The sequence below is a fragment of the Rhinoraja longicauda genome, chromosome 21, assembly GCF_053455715.1.
Source record: "Rhinoraja longicauda isolate Sanriku21f chromosome 21, sRhiLon1.1, whole genome shotgun sequence".
Classification (NCBI taxonomy): domain Eukaryota; kingdom Metazoa; phylum Chordata; class Chondrichthyes; order Rajiformes; family Arhynchobatidae; genus Rhinoraja; species Rhinoraja longicauda.
This window is the reverse complement of record NC_135973.1, coordinates 7,120,770-7,136,043: the sequence shown is the minus strand read 5'-3', so window position 1 is coordinate 7,136,043 and position 15,274 is coordinate 7,120,770. Positions and strand designations below refer to the sequence as shown.

Below are 15,274 nucleotides of genomic sequence, written 5' to 3'. Positions count from 1 at the left end.
TTTCTCCAGAGATGCTGCCTGACCTGCTGAGTTACTCCAGCACTTTGTGTCTATCTTCGGTGTAAACCAGCATCTGCAGTTCCTTTCTACACGCGCATTTATAATCCAAACCATCTCTGGCCTATTCGTTTTATAAGTAGGTGCTCAAATTTATTGCAGCACGGTGGCGCAGCTGGTAGAGCTGCTGCCTCACGGCGCCGGAGACCCGGGTTCGATCCTGGCCTCGGATGCTGCCTGTGTGGAGTTTGCACGTTCTCCCTGTGAACAGGTGGGTTTCCTCCAGGTGCTCTGGTTTCCTACCGCATCCCAAAGGCGTGCGGGTTTGTAAATTAATTGGCTTCTGTAAATTGGCCCGAGGGAGTTGATGATAGATGGGATAACATAGAACTTGTGAATTCCTCGTCGTAAATCCAGCAGTCTCATGAATAAGTCTCTGGCACAGGGCGCACAGCGGTAGAGTTGCTGCCTTACAGCGCCAGAGACCCGGGTTCCATCCCCACTACAGGTGCTATCTGTACGGAGTTTGTCCGTTCTCCCCGTGACCTTGCGTGGGTTTTCTCCGGGATCTCCGGTTTCATCCCACGCTCCAAAGACGTACAGGTTTGTGGGTCGATTGGCTTTGAATAACCGCAAAAATTGTCCCTGGTGTGTGTAGGATAGCTTTAGTGTGTGGGAATTGCTGGTCGGCGTGGACTTGGTGGGCCGAAGGGCCAGTTTCCGCGCTGCATCTCTGAACTGAACTAAACAAAAAATCCCAAGTCACAATTCTATGTCTCGCTGCTTCTGAAATCTAATATCAGCCAGAGTACCTGAAAGAAAGTGGCATTAATTAAGTCCCAGAGGGCTTTGGCCAGAGACGGTTTGTTATCAAAGACTAAATATATTCAAGGTGTTTTTATTTATCACATTGGTTGGTTGGTTGGTTTTTTTCCCCAACCAGCTGCAATACTGCATGCAGTGCATTCTCATATGCTTTCCTGGCCATTTGTCTTGAAGTTGTTTTAGGGTAGAGGATGACTGAATTGAACCCGGGTCCCTCGCCCTGTCAGGCAGCAACTCTACCACTGTGCCTCTGAGCCAAAGCTCTTTCTCAGCTTTTACATATCAAACAGTTTTTGCAATTTGTGGGTCTCAGATTCGTTTAGTTTAGTTTAGCTTAGAGATACAGCGCGGAAACAGGCCCTTCGTCCCACCGAGCCCGCGCCGACCAGCGATCCCCACGCACTAACACTATGCTACACACACACACACTTGGGACAATTTACAATTTTACTGAAGCCAATTAACCGACAAACCTGTACGTCTTTGGGATGTGGGAGGAAACCGGAGCCCTTTAGCAGCACCCCACAAGCCTTGCCGCTTCAGAGATGCTCTGACCCAGTCGTCTGGCCATAACAATTTGGCCCTTAGCAAAGTCGCTCAGGTCTTTACTCCTGCCCATTTCTCCTCCATCCAACACATCAACTTCAAGAACTGACTGTTCACTTGCTGCCTAATATATCCCACCCCTTGACAGGTGCCACTGTAACAAGATAATCAATGTTATTCGCTTCACCTGTCAGCGGCCACAATGTTTTTGGCTCATCGGTGTATGTTCCATGTTCTACGTAACAAGACAACCTTCCAGATGAATTGAAAGCGTACAACAGCCATAGTGACAAGAATATGCCAAAGAATTTTGACTTCAGAGTGCAATGTTATTTGACCCCAGTGTGGATTATGAAGGGTTCCAATCTCGCTCCCTCAGAGTGACCAGGTTAAAAAAAAAACCTCCACATCTATTCATTTAGTTTAGAGATACAGCACGGAAACAGGCCCTTCGGCCCACCAAGTCCGTGCCGACCAGCGATCCACATACACTAACACTATCCTACACACACTAGGGACAATTTACAATGTTACCAAGCCAATCAGCCTACAAACCTGTATGTCTTTGGAGTGTGGGAGGAAACCGGAACTTCCCAGAGATAAAACTCACACGGTCACAGAGAGAACGTACAAACTCGGTACAGAAAGCGCCCAGCCATGATTGAACCCGGGTCTCTAGCGCTGTAAGGCAGCAACTCTACCACTGCGCCACCTTGCCGTCCTTCAGGGGCCACAGTTTAACAATAAGGGGTAGGCCATTTAGAACGGAGATGAGGAAAACCTTTTTCAGTCAGAGAGTTGTAAATCTGTGGAATTCACTGCCTCAGAAGGCAGTGGGGGCCAAGTCTCTGAATGCATTCAAGAGAGAACTAGATAGAACTCTTAAGGATAGCGGAGTCAGGAACGGGGTACTGATTGAGAATGATCAGCCATGATCACATTGAATGGTGGTGCTGGCTTGAAGGGCCGAATGGCCTACTCCTGCACCTATTGTCTATTGTCTATTGAGGCTGACGTGTAAGGAATAGATCGCTGAGTATGAAGCAAGCAGACAAATTTCTTCCAAAAAAAACCCTCCACATCTATTCATGCAATGGAAAGCCTTGGTATGGCTGCTGAAGGCAATGACTCCCAAAGCTCATCTTCAAAAAAGCTTGAAAACGCTTCCTGCAGTATTGAGTTGGTGGCTGCCACCTTAAATCAAACAGATTACATGCAAATTTTAAAATATATTATATCTTAAAGTCTCACATTATATCGGTGTGATGGTTCCAAATTTGCTCATCATCGACTCCCTGGGAAAAAGCTCGAATGAAAGTGTAGCTTGAGATGAAATGTAAATAGACCTTGCAATTGGCTCGGTCACGAATAATGACAGATTATTATTTTATGAATGAGAATATTGGTTGTGAATCTCAAACAAGCATTTCAACACCATCTATTCTGCTTTAAAAATAGACAGGATTTTGTTTAGCTAACTCCATCTGTAAATGAATTAGTGAAGAGGAAGAAAATGTGTTTAGTTTAGAGATACAGCATGGAAACAGGCCCTTCAGCCCGACGAGTGCATACCAGACATCGATCACCCATTCACATTAGTTCTGTGCTCATCCACTCCCCACACAGTAGAGGGGCGATTTACAGAGGGCCAATTGACCCACAAACTGGCAAGCCTTTGGGATGTGGGAGGGAACCGGAGCACCCGGAGGTGGCCCACGCAGTCACGGGGAGAATGTACAAACTCCACACAGACAGCACCTGAGGTTAGGATTGAACACGGGTCTCTGGCGCTGCGAGGCAGCAGACCTACCTGCTGCGCCACCGCGCCGCCCATGCCTGCCGTGCCAAAGCCCCAAATTCTGCAATTGGCTCATTAAACATCTCCCCTTTCCTCAACCCCCCCCCACTCTATCATTTCCTTCCTTATAATTAATCCAGTCACGAACTGTTATCTACCCCTGCACCCCTTCTCCACAAAACAGCGTGATTTGAGAATAGCACATCGTACTGTCAATAAAATGTTGTGGCTGATATTGCAATAATTTGATACATTTTGACCCTGATAAATACAAATAGAAGTAGTTGAGGGAGGGGGGGGGGGAAATCAGAGTGTTTTGCTGTGTGCAATATTGCGTTATAGTACAGGCGGGTTTGTCGGCACTGGGCCTGTACTCGCTGGAGTTTAGAAGAATGAGGGGGGATCTTATTGAAACAAACAGAATAGTGAAAGGCTTGGATCGAGTGGATGTGGAGAGGATGTTTCCACTAGCGGGAGAGTCTAGGACTAGAGGTCACAGCCTCAGAATTAAAGGACGTTCTTTTAGGAAGGAGACGAGGGGACATTTCTTTAGTCAGAGGGTGGTGAAAATGTGGAATTCTTGCCACAGAAGGCTGTGGAGGCCGTCGATGGATATTTTAAGACAGAGACAGATTCTTGTTATGTGGGGGTGCGTGGTTAAAAAGCAGCGTGTAAATCAGAGTGTTTTGCTGTGTGCAATATTGCGTTATAGTACAGGCGCCTTGCGTGTTATGTGGGGGTGCGTGGTTAAAAAGCAGCGTGTAAATCAAACACAAGTCAGGCACGGCCCATGCCCACACTGGCATACGGTGCCAGGTGTACATTTGGGCATTTCGTTCAGGAAATTGGAGTGCGCAAATGGGAGCGCACAAATTAACTTTCGCTGGTAATTAGACAAACGCGTCATTCTAAAACGTGCAAGTGAAACACGCATAAAACGCGAGATCCACTGTTCCTGCACAAAACCCAGGGAAGTCAGTCCATCTTGCAAAGTAACCAAAGAATTTTAAAAAATGAGTTCGGTTCAGTTTTGTTTATTGTCACGTGTGCCGAGGTACAGTGAAAAGCTTTATTGTCGCGTGCTATCCAGTCAGCGAAAGACAATACATGATTACAATCGAGCCATTTGCAGTGTATAGATACATGACAAGGGAATAATGTGAACAATGCTTAGCTCAAGGTAAAGCCAGCAAAGCCCGATCAAGGATAGTCCGAGGGTCACCAATGAGGTAGATAGTAGGTGAGGACCGCTGGCTGGTTGTGGTGGGATGATGCAGTTGCCCGATGACTGCTGGGAAGAGGCATTACCAACCTAACAGAGCCTTATCAATACTGATACAACTGTTACGATGTAAATAAAACCACAAGGATTTCAGCAATGAAACACCTGCATGATCTGAGGCATTGGGTGGGAGTTTGGAAGCGGTTGATGCCGGTGTTGATGCAATGTCTCCACCTCCTTTGGAGATCGAGGAGATTTGGTCTGTTGACAAATACTCTCTCTGACTTGTACAGGTTTAGTCAGGTACCTGGATAGGACATGTTTCGAGGGATATGGGCCAAACGCAGGCAGGTGGGACTAGTGTAGATGGGGCGTGTTGGTCGGTGTGGGCCTGTTTCCACACTGACTCTGTATGCTGATCTTTTCTGTTATTTTGTATGAGCTCATTGTTCTATCGATTAGACACAAAAATGCTGGAGTAACTAGGGTCGAGACCCTCCATCAGACTCACCATCAGGAGTCTGAAGAAGGGTCTCAACCAAAACATCACCTGTTCCTTTTCTCCAGGGATGCTGCCTGAGCTGTTGAGTTACTCCAGCACTTTGTGTCTTTTTTTGGGAACCATCTTATTTCTACTCCATTATTTCCAGAGGACATAGGTTTAAGGTGAAGGGGAAAAGATTTAAGAGGAATCTGAGGGGCAACTTTTTCACACAAAGAGTGGTGGGTGTATGAAACAAGCTGGCAGAGGAGTAGTTGAGGCTGGGACTACCCCGACGTTGAAGAAACAGTTTGACAGGTACATGGATAGGACAGGTTTGGAGGGATAAGGACCAAGCACAGGCAGGTGGAACTAGTGTAGCTGGGACATGTTGGCCGGTGTGGGCAAGTTGGGCCGAAGGACCTGATTCCACACTGTATCACTCTATGATTCCCCTATGTAAATTTCCCCGGTGCGGGACGAATAAACGAATATATTATTATTATTATTCTACTCATTGTTTTAATTCCTATTACAACACCCTGTAACTATTACTTCAAACCCCTTACAAAGTGGAAAATTATAGGCCTTACTGCCATAATTCGAGTTAAAAAACCGCAGGAGACTCCTGCAATGGGTGAGAGAATTATTAGAAGTACCGAACCCTGTCATATCCCACATATCTCCACACCTGGATATTCAGAGATACTGCGCAGAAACAGGCCCTTCGGCCCACCGAGAAAGACTAACCATCGATCATTAGCTGACTTGCACCATCACCATCCTCCACACAAGGGACAATTTACAATCGACAGAAGCCAATTAACCTGCACGTCGTTGGAGTCTGTGTGTGGGGGTGGGTGTGTGTGTGGGGGGAGGGGAGAGAACCGGAGCTCCCGGAGAAAACCCACGCAGTCACCGGGAGAAGGTACAACCTACGTGCAGGCAAGCACCCGTAGTCAGGGTCGAACCAGGGTCTACTGGCGCTGTAAGGCAGCAACTCTACCGCTGCGCCACCGTTATAGTGGAGAGGGGCGAGATGGCCAAATTTAGCAAATGCTTTCAGATGACATCACCTTCCAGATCTTGCCAATAAAATGCGATCAGAATAGTAAACGGGATTATTCCTACTCTGGATGCCACTCAAAAGCAAATAGTATTTAGTCAGCAAGGGTATATATCTATATATATTTTAAATAAGTCAAATTTGATTCTTCATTGAGAGCTGCACCGATAGCTAGTCGCCCTGTATTAAGTGGCTGATGGCGTGACTGACGGATGAATCGGATCAGCTGCTCATCAATTGTAATAAAAAACGTGTATGAAGGAACTGCAGATGCTGGTTTAAACCGAAGATAGACACAAAATGCTGGAGTAACTCAGCTGGACAGGCAGCGTCTCTGGGGGAAATGAATAGGGCGACGTTTCGGGTCGAAGAAGGGGGTCTCGACCCTAGTCCTTTCCTGCAGAGATGCTACCTGCCTGACCCGCTGAGTTGCTCCAGCATTTTGTGTCTATCTTCAATTGTAATAAAAATGACTGAAGGTTAAAACGTGCACTGTGTAAAATGTAAATCGACGTACAGAAATGGTGGGGAACAAAAGCGAGTGGAAGCAGACAATGGAAATTATTCCAGCCTCGCTGCTAAAAGGAGAGCAGCCTTTGTTATTGTTAGCCCGACAAAGGCTTTCAGAACTCCATGCATTCTAGGAACACAATTAGGTCATTCACAAGCTGTAGGAGTAGAATTGGGCCATTCGGCCCATCGAGTCCACCCCCCCCCCCCCCCCCCCTCCTACAAACAAAAAAGCGAGATTTCCCCCACTTGTTTTAAGCGGGGAAATATTAAACGCAAACTGCATGTGAAATTCACCTGCAATTCACAATCCGGGTTGGGATTACTCGCTCTATCGGCTGACACTGATCAACAAGAGAACAGAATACAGATGCAGTATCTTTAAATAAGTGACTATATTTCTATCATTCAATTCCCAACACACGCACACACACACACGCACACACGTACACACGTACACACACACACACACACACATTTATTCACACATGTGAATAAATACCTTCCTGCTGAGTTACTCCAGCATTTTGTGAATAAATACCTTCCTGCTGAGTTACTCCAGCATTTTGTGAATAAATACCTTGAGATGCTGCCTGACCTGCTGAGTTACTCCAGCATTTTGTGAATAAACACACACATTGGAAAGTCATTCACATTTTGATCCCACCCATCTTTCTGTCATTCGCACAGCGTTTAACCCAAGGCACCAACAATGCCTATAGAAGGGTGTGGACCCGTAAGGCCACCTATTCCTTTTCCCCCAGAGATGTTGTCTGACCCGCTGAGTTACTCCAGCAATAATATGTTTTCTTATGATACTGTGAAAGGAGTATGATTAAGATATTAGAAAGGAGACGAGGAGGAATGTCTTTAGTCAGAGGGTGGTGAATCTGTGGAATTCATCGCCACAGACGGTTGTGGAGGCCAAGTCAATGGGTATTTTTAAGGCGGAGATTGACAGATTCTTGATTAGTACGGGTGTCAGGGGTCGTGGGGAGAAGGCAGGAGAATGGGGGGTTGAGGGGGAAATATAGGTCAGCCATGATTGATGGATGGAAAGGCCTAGATAGAGTGGATGTGGAAAGAATGTTTCCACTGGTGGGAGAGTCTAGGACCAGAGGTTGTAGCCTCAGAATTAAAGGGCGCTCTTTTAGAAAGGAGGCGAGGAGGAACCTATAGCCAGAGGGTAGTGAATCTGTGGAACACATTGCCACAGAGGGCTGTGGAGGCCAAGCCAGTGGATCTTCTTGAGAGACAAATCCTTGATTGGAGCGGGTGTCAAGGGTTATGGGGGGGAAAGGCAGGGAAATGGGGTTTCAGAGGCAGAGGTCAGCTGTGATTGATCGGCAGAGTGGACTCGATGGGCCGAATGGCCTAATTCTACTCCTATAGCTTGTGAATGGCCTAATTCTGTTCCTAGAATGCATGGAGTTATGAAAGCCTTTGTCGGGCTAACAATGACAAATTCAAGACCAAATTCAAGATCTTATTGAAACATATGAAACATATAAAATTCTTAAGGGGTTGGAGAGGCTAGATGCGGGAAGATTGTTCCCGATGTTGGGGAAGTCCAGAACCAGGGGTCACAGCTTAAGGATAAGGGGGAAGACTTTTAGGACCGAGATGAGAAAACATTTCTTCACACAGAGAGTGGTGAGTCTGTGGAATTCTCTGCCACAGAAGGTAGTTGAGGCCAGTTCATTGGCTATATTTAAGAGGGAGTTAGATGTGGCCCTTGTGGCTAAAGGGATCAGGGGGTATGGAGAGAAGGCAGGTACAGGATACTGAGCTGGATGATCAGCCATGATCGTATTGAATGGCGGTGCAGGCCCGAAGGGCTGAATGGCCTACTCCTGCACCTATTTTCTATGTTTCTAAAGCGCGTTGGGAATGAGCTCAAGCGACGCCTCATTGGGATTGGAATCAGACATTACAACTTCACATCAGGCCGGAGCAACGTAGTGGATAAATGACGGTGTTGGTTTCAAAGCAAAGCGCGCTGCTTCAAACACGAAGCACCAGTGGTACAAACTGCAACACCAACAACTACAAGGTCCAAACTGTTCATTCGTCAGGGACTCGCTTCGAGACAACATTTCATTTGTGGGATACACAAGAAGATTGGGTTCAACGCGACTGAATACTTTGTGTGCAGTTAAGGTTTGCCAAAAACCCTTGAGAACGCGCTTACAATGAATCGCCTGCCGCCAAATAAACAACGCAAAAAAAACCAGAGGAAAACTCCAAGCACAGAAAATCAAATGGCACAAGGAGCTACAGATGCTGATTCACAAAGACAAATAGCCACAACGTGCTGGAGTCAAAATATTAGTTAACTGTCGTTAAATGGCACACAATGAGAGCTCTTATGTCATTGATATAACACGTTTAGTTTGGAGATACAGCGTGGAAACAGGCCGTTCGGCCCATCGAGTGAATCCACGCTGCCATCGATCACTCATTCACACTAGTCCTGTGTTATCCCACTTTCTCTTCCACCCCCAACAAACGAGGGGCAATTTACAGAGACCAATTAACCTACAAACCCGCAAGTCTTTGGGTTGTGGGAGCCTACTGTGTTCCACTGTTCTATGAGCATATGCGCTGTGAAACCGGAGCGCCGGGAGGAAACCCACGCGGTCACAGAGAGAAAGCGTGCAAGCTCCACACACAGAGCACCCGAGGTCAGGCTCGAACTGCGAGCCAGCAGCTTTGCCAGCTGTGCCGCCCTAACAAAGGTCTGGAAATATGATTTAATGGTGTAACTGGCCAGTTGCATGAATCCACACCAGCGCCCGAATATTATATTGTGAAATAAAGGCGCCAGGAATTTCAGAGCAATATAATAACTTATTCATTGTAGTCAGACTTTATACAAAGCTGGAGTCTCTGGAAGGTGAGCTTCTAACCTGTTTCTGGGAATATATTTTACTGGTATTGAAAATCGTGGAGAACAGACCAACCCACGAATACAAGGAAATTCCCTAAATGCTCCAAAGTATCGTGATTACATGTGATGTTTGTTAATTTGAGGAACTCGCGGGGATTGGGGCGAACACGAATTTCGTCACTGAAAATCCTTGGAATGACATCGTTAGCGTCTGATCATTGTGACATCAACCGACAAATTAATACAAAACCAGAGACAATATACGTGATAGATAAAACCCACACTGGCAAATCTTGTTTTTGGATTCGGACAGAGATGTGAAAATGGTTTTCCCCACCATTTCACAAGGATAGGTAAGGGAAATACACGCTCTCTCTCTCTCTCTGTGTCACACACTCACACTCTCACACACGCACTCTCCCTCTAACACACACACCATCACACGCTCACTCCTTGCTCTCACACACGCCCACTCTCACTGGCACACCTTGCACACACGCACTCTCCCTCTAACACACACACACACTCTCCATCACACGCTCACTCCCCCTCTCACACACGCCCACTCTCACTCACACACCTTGCACACTCACACACTCCCTCTCTCTCACACTCCCTCTCTCTCACACACACACACTCTTTCACACACACACACACTCACACCCACACAAACATACACACACTCACACACAGACACTCACTCTCACACACACACACGCTCTCTCTCTCTCTCACACACACACCCTCCCCCTCTCTCTCTCTCTCTCACACACACCCTCCATCTCACACACACACCCTCCCCCTCTCTCTCTCTCACACACACACCCTCTCCCCCCTCTCTCTCACACACACAAACCCTCCATCTCTCTCTCTCCATCTCACACACCCTCTCCCCCCTCTCTCTCTCTCTCTCTCTCTCTCTCTCTCTCTCTCTCTCTCTCTCTCTCTCTCTCTCTCTCTCTCTCACACACACACACACACACACTCTCTCTCTCTCTCACACACACACACCCTCCCTCACACTCACACACACACACATACACTCACACACACACACACACACTACACATACAAGACGGACACAAAATGCTGGAGTAACTCAGCAGGTCAGGCAGCATCTCTGGAGAGAAGGAACAGGTGACGTTTCGGGTCGAGACCCTTCTTCAGACACCTCACACTGCACACCTATCACAATACAGAAGGTTAAAATAACAACCGCCAGTTGCGATTGGGGAAAACTGTGCACTTTCGGGCACCTTATAATTTGTGTAAAAGCGTTCAGGGTCAACAACCGCCACCGCGGAGAACAAATAAATGCAAGGAGGTCCATGATTGTACATTTCATCTTCCCTGGACGATGAACAATTAACAAGCGCCGGAGCAGTCAGTGTTGGGCGCTCGGCTCCCATCTTTAAAATAAACACTCTCACCATTACGATGAGATTCACTCTGACATCTCACGCCAATCGCTGCTGGAACAACACGTTCACACACGGGATGGGAAATATATATCTCACACACACACCCTCCATCTCTCTCTCTATCTCTCACACACACACACCCTCCATCTCTCTCTCTATCTCTCACACACACACACCCTCCATCTCTCTCTCTATCTCTCACACACACACCCTCCCCCCCCCGGAGGGTGTGTGTGTGTGAGAGAGAGAGAGAGGGGGGATAGTGTGTGTGTGTGAGAGAGAGAGAGAGAGATAGAGAGAGAGAGTGTGTGTGTGTGAGAGAGAGAGAGAGAGATAGAGAGATAGAGAGAGAGATGGAGGGTGTGTGTGTGTGAGAGAGAGAGAGAGAGAGAAATTTCTGCCAGGCTCATATATATCATCCCACAGTGTATAAAGATCGCATCTTTAAAGCTCCCACTCGCAGCCTTTCGGGGTTTCAATATATATATATATATATTTATATATTTGTTTAAATGAATCATTTTGTAGATGTATTTGCACACAGCTTTTTATTTGCATTGGGTGCAATGCACCGCCTTACCCAGCACAGGATGCGGAGAATGGTCTGGGGTTGCTTCAGGAAGGCGATGGGGTCAACGCCAGACCCAGCCTTGCCAGCGCCGTACGCACCTCCCTCCATCTTCAACCTTCCTCGCTCGTCTGTCCCTCGCTCAGCCGCGGGGACGCGCAGCGGGAGCGCGCGCCACTCTGCGTGCGCGCGCCCCGCCCCCCTCCCCCCAACATGCGCGCCTCCGCGCGTCCCCCCCCCCCCCTGTATTGCTCTGTATGTACAGACGCTGAGATCCACCCACTGAGATCCACCCACCAGCAATTTGTCTTTTGCTCCATGATCTCCTGCTGTGCTGCTGCAAAGTAATAAGAGTCTGAGGAAAATACATTGTATAAGAAAATAACTGCAGATGCTGGTACAAATCGAAGGTATTTATTCACACAAAATGCTGGAGTAACTCAGCAGGTCAGGCAGCATCTCAGGAGAGAAGGAATGGGTGACGTTTCGGGTCGAGACCCTTCTTCAGACTGAAGAAAGAGTCTGAAGAAAGGTCCCCCCCTCCCCTCCCCTCCCCTCCCCTCCCCAAAAAAAACACCACCCATTCCTTCTCAAGGGGCCACAGTTTAAGAATAAGGGGAAGGCCATTTAGAACTGAGATGAGGACAAAAACTTTTTCAGTCAGAGAGTTGTGAATCTGTGGAATTCTCTGCCTCAGAAGGCAGTGGAGGCCAATTCTCTGAATGCATCCAAGAGAGAGAGCTGGATAGAGCTCTCAAGGATAGCGGAGTCAGGGGGTATGGGGAGAAGGCAGGAACGGGGTACTGATTGAGAAGGATCAGCCATGATCACATTGGACGGTGGTGCTGTTTCGAAGGGCCGAATGGCCTACTCCTGCGTCTATTGTCTCCAGAGATGCTGCCCCGTCCCGTAGAGTTACTCCATACATTTTGTGTCTATCTTCGGTTTAAACCAGCGTAGAAACATAGAAACAGAAAATAGGTGCAGGAGGAGGCCATTTGGCCCTTGAAGCCAGCACCGACATTCATTGCGATCATGGCTGATCATCTACAATCAGTAACCCTTGCCTGCCTTCTCCCCATACCCCTTGATTCCACTAGCCCCTAGAGATCTATCTAACTCTCTTTTAAATTAATCCAGTGAATTGGCCTCCACTGCCTTCTGTGCCAGAGAATTCCACAAATTCACAACTCTCTGGGTGAAAAAGTTTATTCAAAAGCATCTGCTGTTGCTTCACACCCATCCCTTTCTCTCCAGAGATGCTGCCTAACCCGCTGAGTTACTCCAGCATTTTGTGAATAAATACCTTCGATTTGTACCAGCATCTGCAATTATTTTCTTATAGCACCCGCAGTCAGGATCGAACCTGGGTCTCCAGCGCTGTAAGGCAGCATGGCACTGGAGGAGGCCCATGACAGAAAGGTCAGACTGGGAATGGGAGGGGGAGTTGAAGTGCTCGGCCACCGGGAGATCAGTTTGGTCAATGCGGACCGAGCGCAGGTGTTGAGCGAAGCGATCGCCGAGCCTGCGCTTGGTTTCGCCGATGTAAATAAGTTGACATCTAGAGCAGCGGATGCAATGGATGAGGTTGGAGGAGGTGCAGGTGAACCTTTGTCAGGTGCTGTCTGTACGGAGATAGCATATGTTGTCCCCATGACCTGCGTGGGTAACTCGGTGGGTCAGGCAGCATCTCTGGTCTGATGAAAGGTCTCGTCCCGACCCGTCACCCATTCCTTCTCTCCAGAGATGCCACCTGTCCTGCTGGGTTACTCCAACATTTTGTGGTCTTATCTTCAATGCGAACCAGCATCTGCAGTCAGTTCCTTCCTGCACAGAGTTAATACCAATTGTTTGGTTGTTCGAGCCAAAATTAATATGGAAAGTACAGAGAACTTAAAATTAAAAAAAGGAAATGGCGTGTAGCCACAGGGGTGTATGAACACACATGAGCGGCTGACACTGAGGGGAACTTGGCTCTCGTTGACAGCTACAAAGGGAAAGGGTCGTGCAGCTGATAAAGCTGCTGCCGTTCAGCTGTGGTATCTTTCACTCCTGACCTTGTGCGCCATCCACCTGGGGAGTTTCCACATTCTCCCCATGACCAAGCGGGTTTCCCCTGGGTGCTTTGGTCCCCCCCCCCGTCCCCCCCAGAGAGAGACACAGCATGGAAACAGGCCCTTCGGCCCAACTTGCCCAGGCCGACCAGCATGCCTCATCTGCACTAGTCCCACCTGCTTGTGTTTGGCTCATATCCCTCGAAACATGTATCTGTTCAAATGTTTTTCACACGTTGGGATAGTGCCTGCCTCAGCTACCTCCTCTGGCAGCTCCTTCCATGAATTTATCACCCTTTGTGTGAAAAAGTTGCTCCTCAGGTTCTTATTAAATCCCCCCTCCTTCCCCCAACCTTAAACCTATGTCCTCTGGTTCTTGATTCCCCAACTCTGGGTAAAAGACTCTGTACATTTACCCACAAAGTGCTGGAGTAACTCAGCAGGTCAGGCAGCATCTCAGGAGAGAAGGAATGGGTGACGTTTCGGGTCGAGACCCTTCTTCAGACTGAAATTAAGAATAGAACATTATAATTTATACATGTGAAGAATGAAATAAAATACCAGAGCAGAAGGAGGCTGCAGACTTTTGGTTGTTGAGTAGAGCTACTGCTCGTGGGAAAAAAAGCTGTTTTTATGTCTGGCTGTGGCTGCTTTGACAGTCCGGAGTCGCCTTCCAGAGGGAAGTGCTTCAAAGAGTTTGTGGCCTGGGTGAGAGGGGTCAGAGATGATCTTGCCCGCTCGCTTCCTGGCCCTTGCAGTGTACAGTTCGCCAATGGGGGGAAGGTTGCAGCCAACAACCTTCTCGGCTGATCGATCGATGCGCTGCATCCTCCGGACGTCGTGCTCGGTGGCTGAGCCAAACCAGACCATGATGGAGAAGGTGAGGACAGACAGGAAGAAGACATTTCCTGTCACCTAATGCAGAAAGGATGCGTTAGTCACAGAGAGAAGAGGGCGAAGATGTATGTCATTGATAAATTGGAGAATCTCAGTTCTGAGGACAGTCTGAGGTGTTTTATTGTCATGGGTACCAACAACAGACTGCCTAGGGCGGATTTGTTTTCTTTGGAATAAAGGAGATGAGGGAGAATTTGAAATGATGTCGCTAAATTGACGAGAAGCAGCACGGGTCTACTTTCCTTAACAGAGTGGTCAGTAACTACGAGAGAACATTTAAGTGAATTAGTTGAAGGATTACAAGGGAGCTGAGAAAAAAATATTTCACTGAACAAATAATGGGAATCCAGAACTCCCTGATCGAAAAGACAATGGAAATCCTCTTTCCCTCTCAACCCCATTCTCCTGAATTCTCCCCATAACCCCTGACACCCGTACTAATCAAGAATCTATCTATCTCTGCTTTAAACATATCCATTGACCACAGCCATTTGTGGCAATGAATTCCACAGATTCACCGCCCTCTGACTAAAGAAATTCCCTCTCATCTCCTTTCGAAATGTCCAACCTTTTATTCTGAGACTGTGCCCTCTGGTCCTAGACTCTCCCACTAGTGGAAACATCCCCTCCACACTCACTCTATCCAGGCCGCTCACTATTCGGTGAGTTTCGGTCAGGTCCCCCCCTCTTTCTTCTAAAATGGATGTGTGTATTTGTAGAGATCAACCAAGATCTGGAAAGTCTGATTAAACTAAAGTCCATTTTTGGCAAGTTGTAGGCCATGCTTCAGTGCTCTAAACTCCCTTGCATCTTAAGTGATCCTGCATAAAAACGAGTTTTACCTGCCGTGTTACACCGATCTCGAAAGCAGCACCAAAGAATTAAAATAAGATTTAAAAAAATTTAAATGCTGATTGAACTTTTTGTTCTCATTGTTCCCTTTTTGGTACATAGGATAATTAAACAACCTTGACTCTCTTAACTTGAGTCTTGTATTTT

The 15,274-nt window shown here is 47.4% G+C and overlaps 1 protein-coding gene across 2 annotated transcripts in view; it reads right to left on the bottom strand.

Moving 5' to 3' along the window:
- syngr3a (synaptogyrin 3a) overlaps nt 1-11,486 on the bottom strand; it is a 48,815-nt gene extending 37,329 nt beyond the window's left edge. For both annotated transcript variants that reach the window (XR_013548670.1, XM_078417680.1), the window contains exon 1: nt 11,337-11,486. Coding sequence is in view for 1 of the 2 variants with exons in the window: in XM_078417680.1 (XP_078273806.1) it covers nt 11,337-11,435 (99 nt within the window). In the remaining variant the exon portion in view is untranslated. The remainder of the gene's footprint in view (nt 1-11,336) is intronic.
- Nucleotides 11,487-15,274: the final 3,788 nt, after the last annotated feature.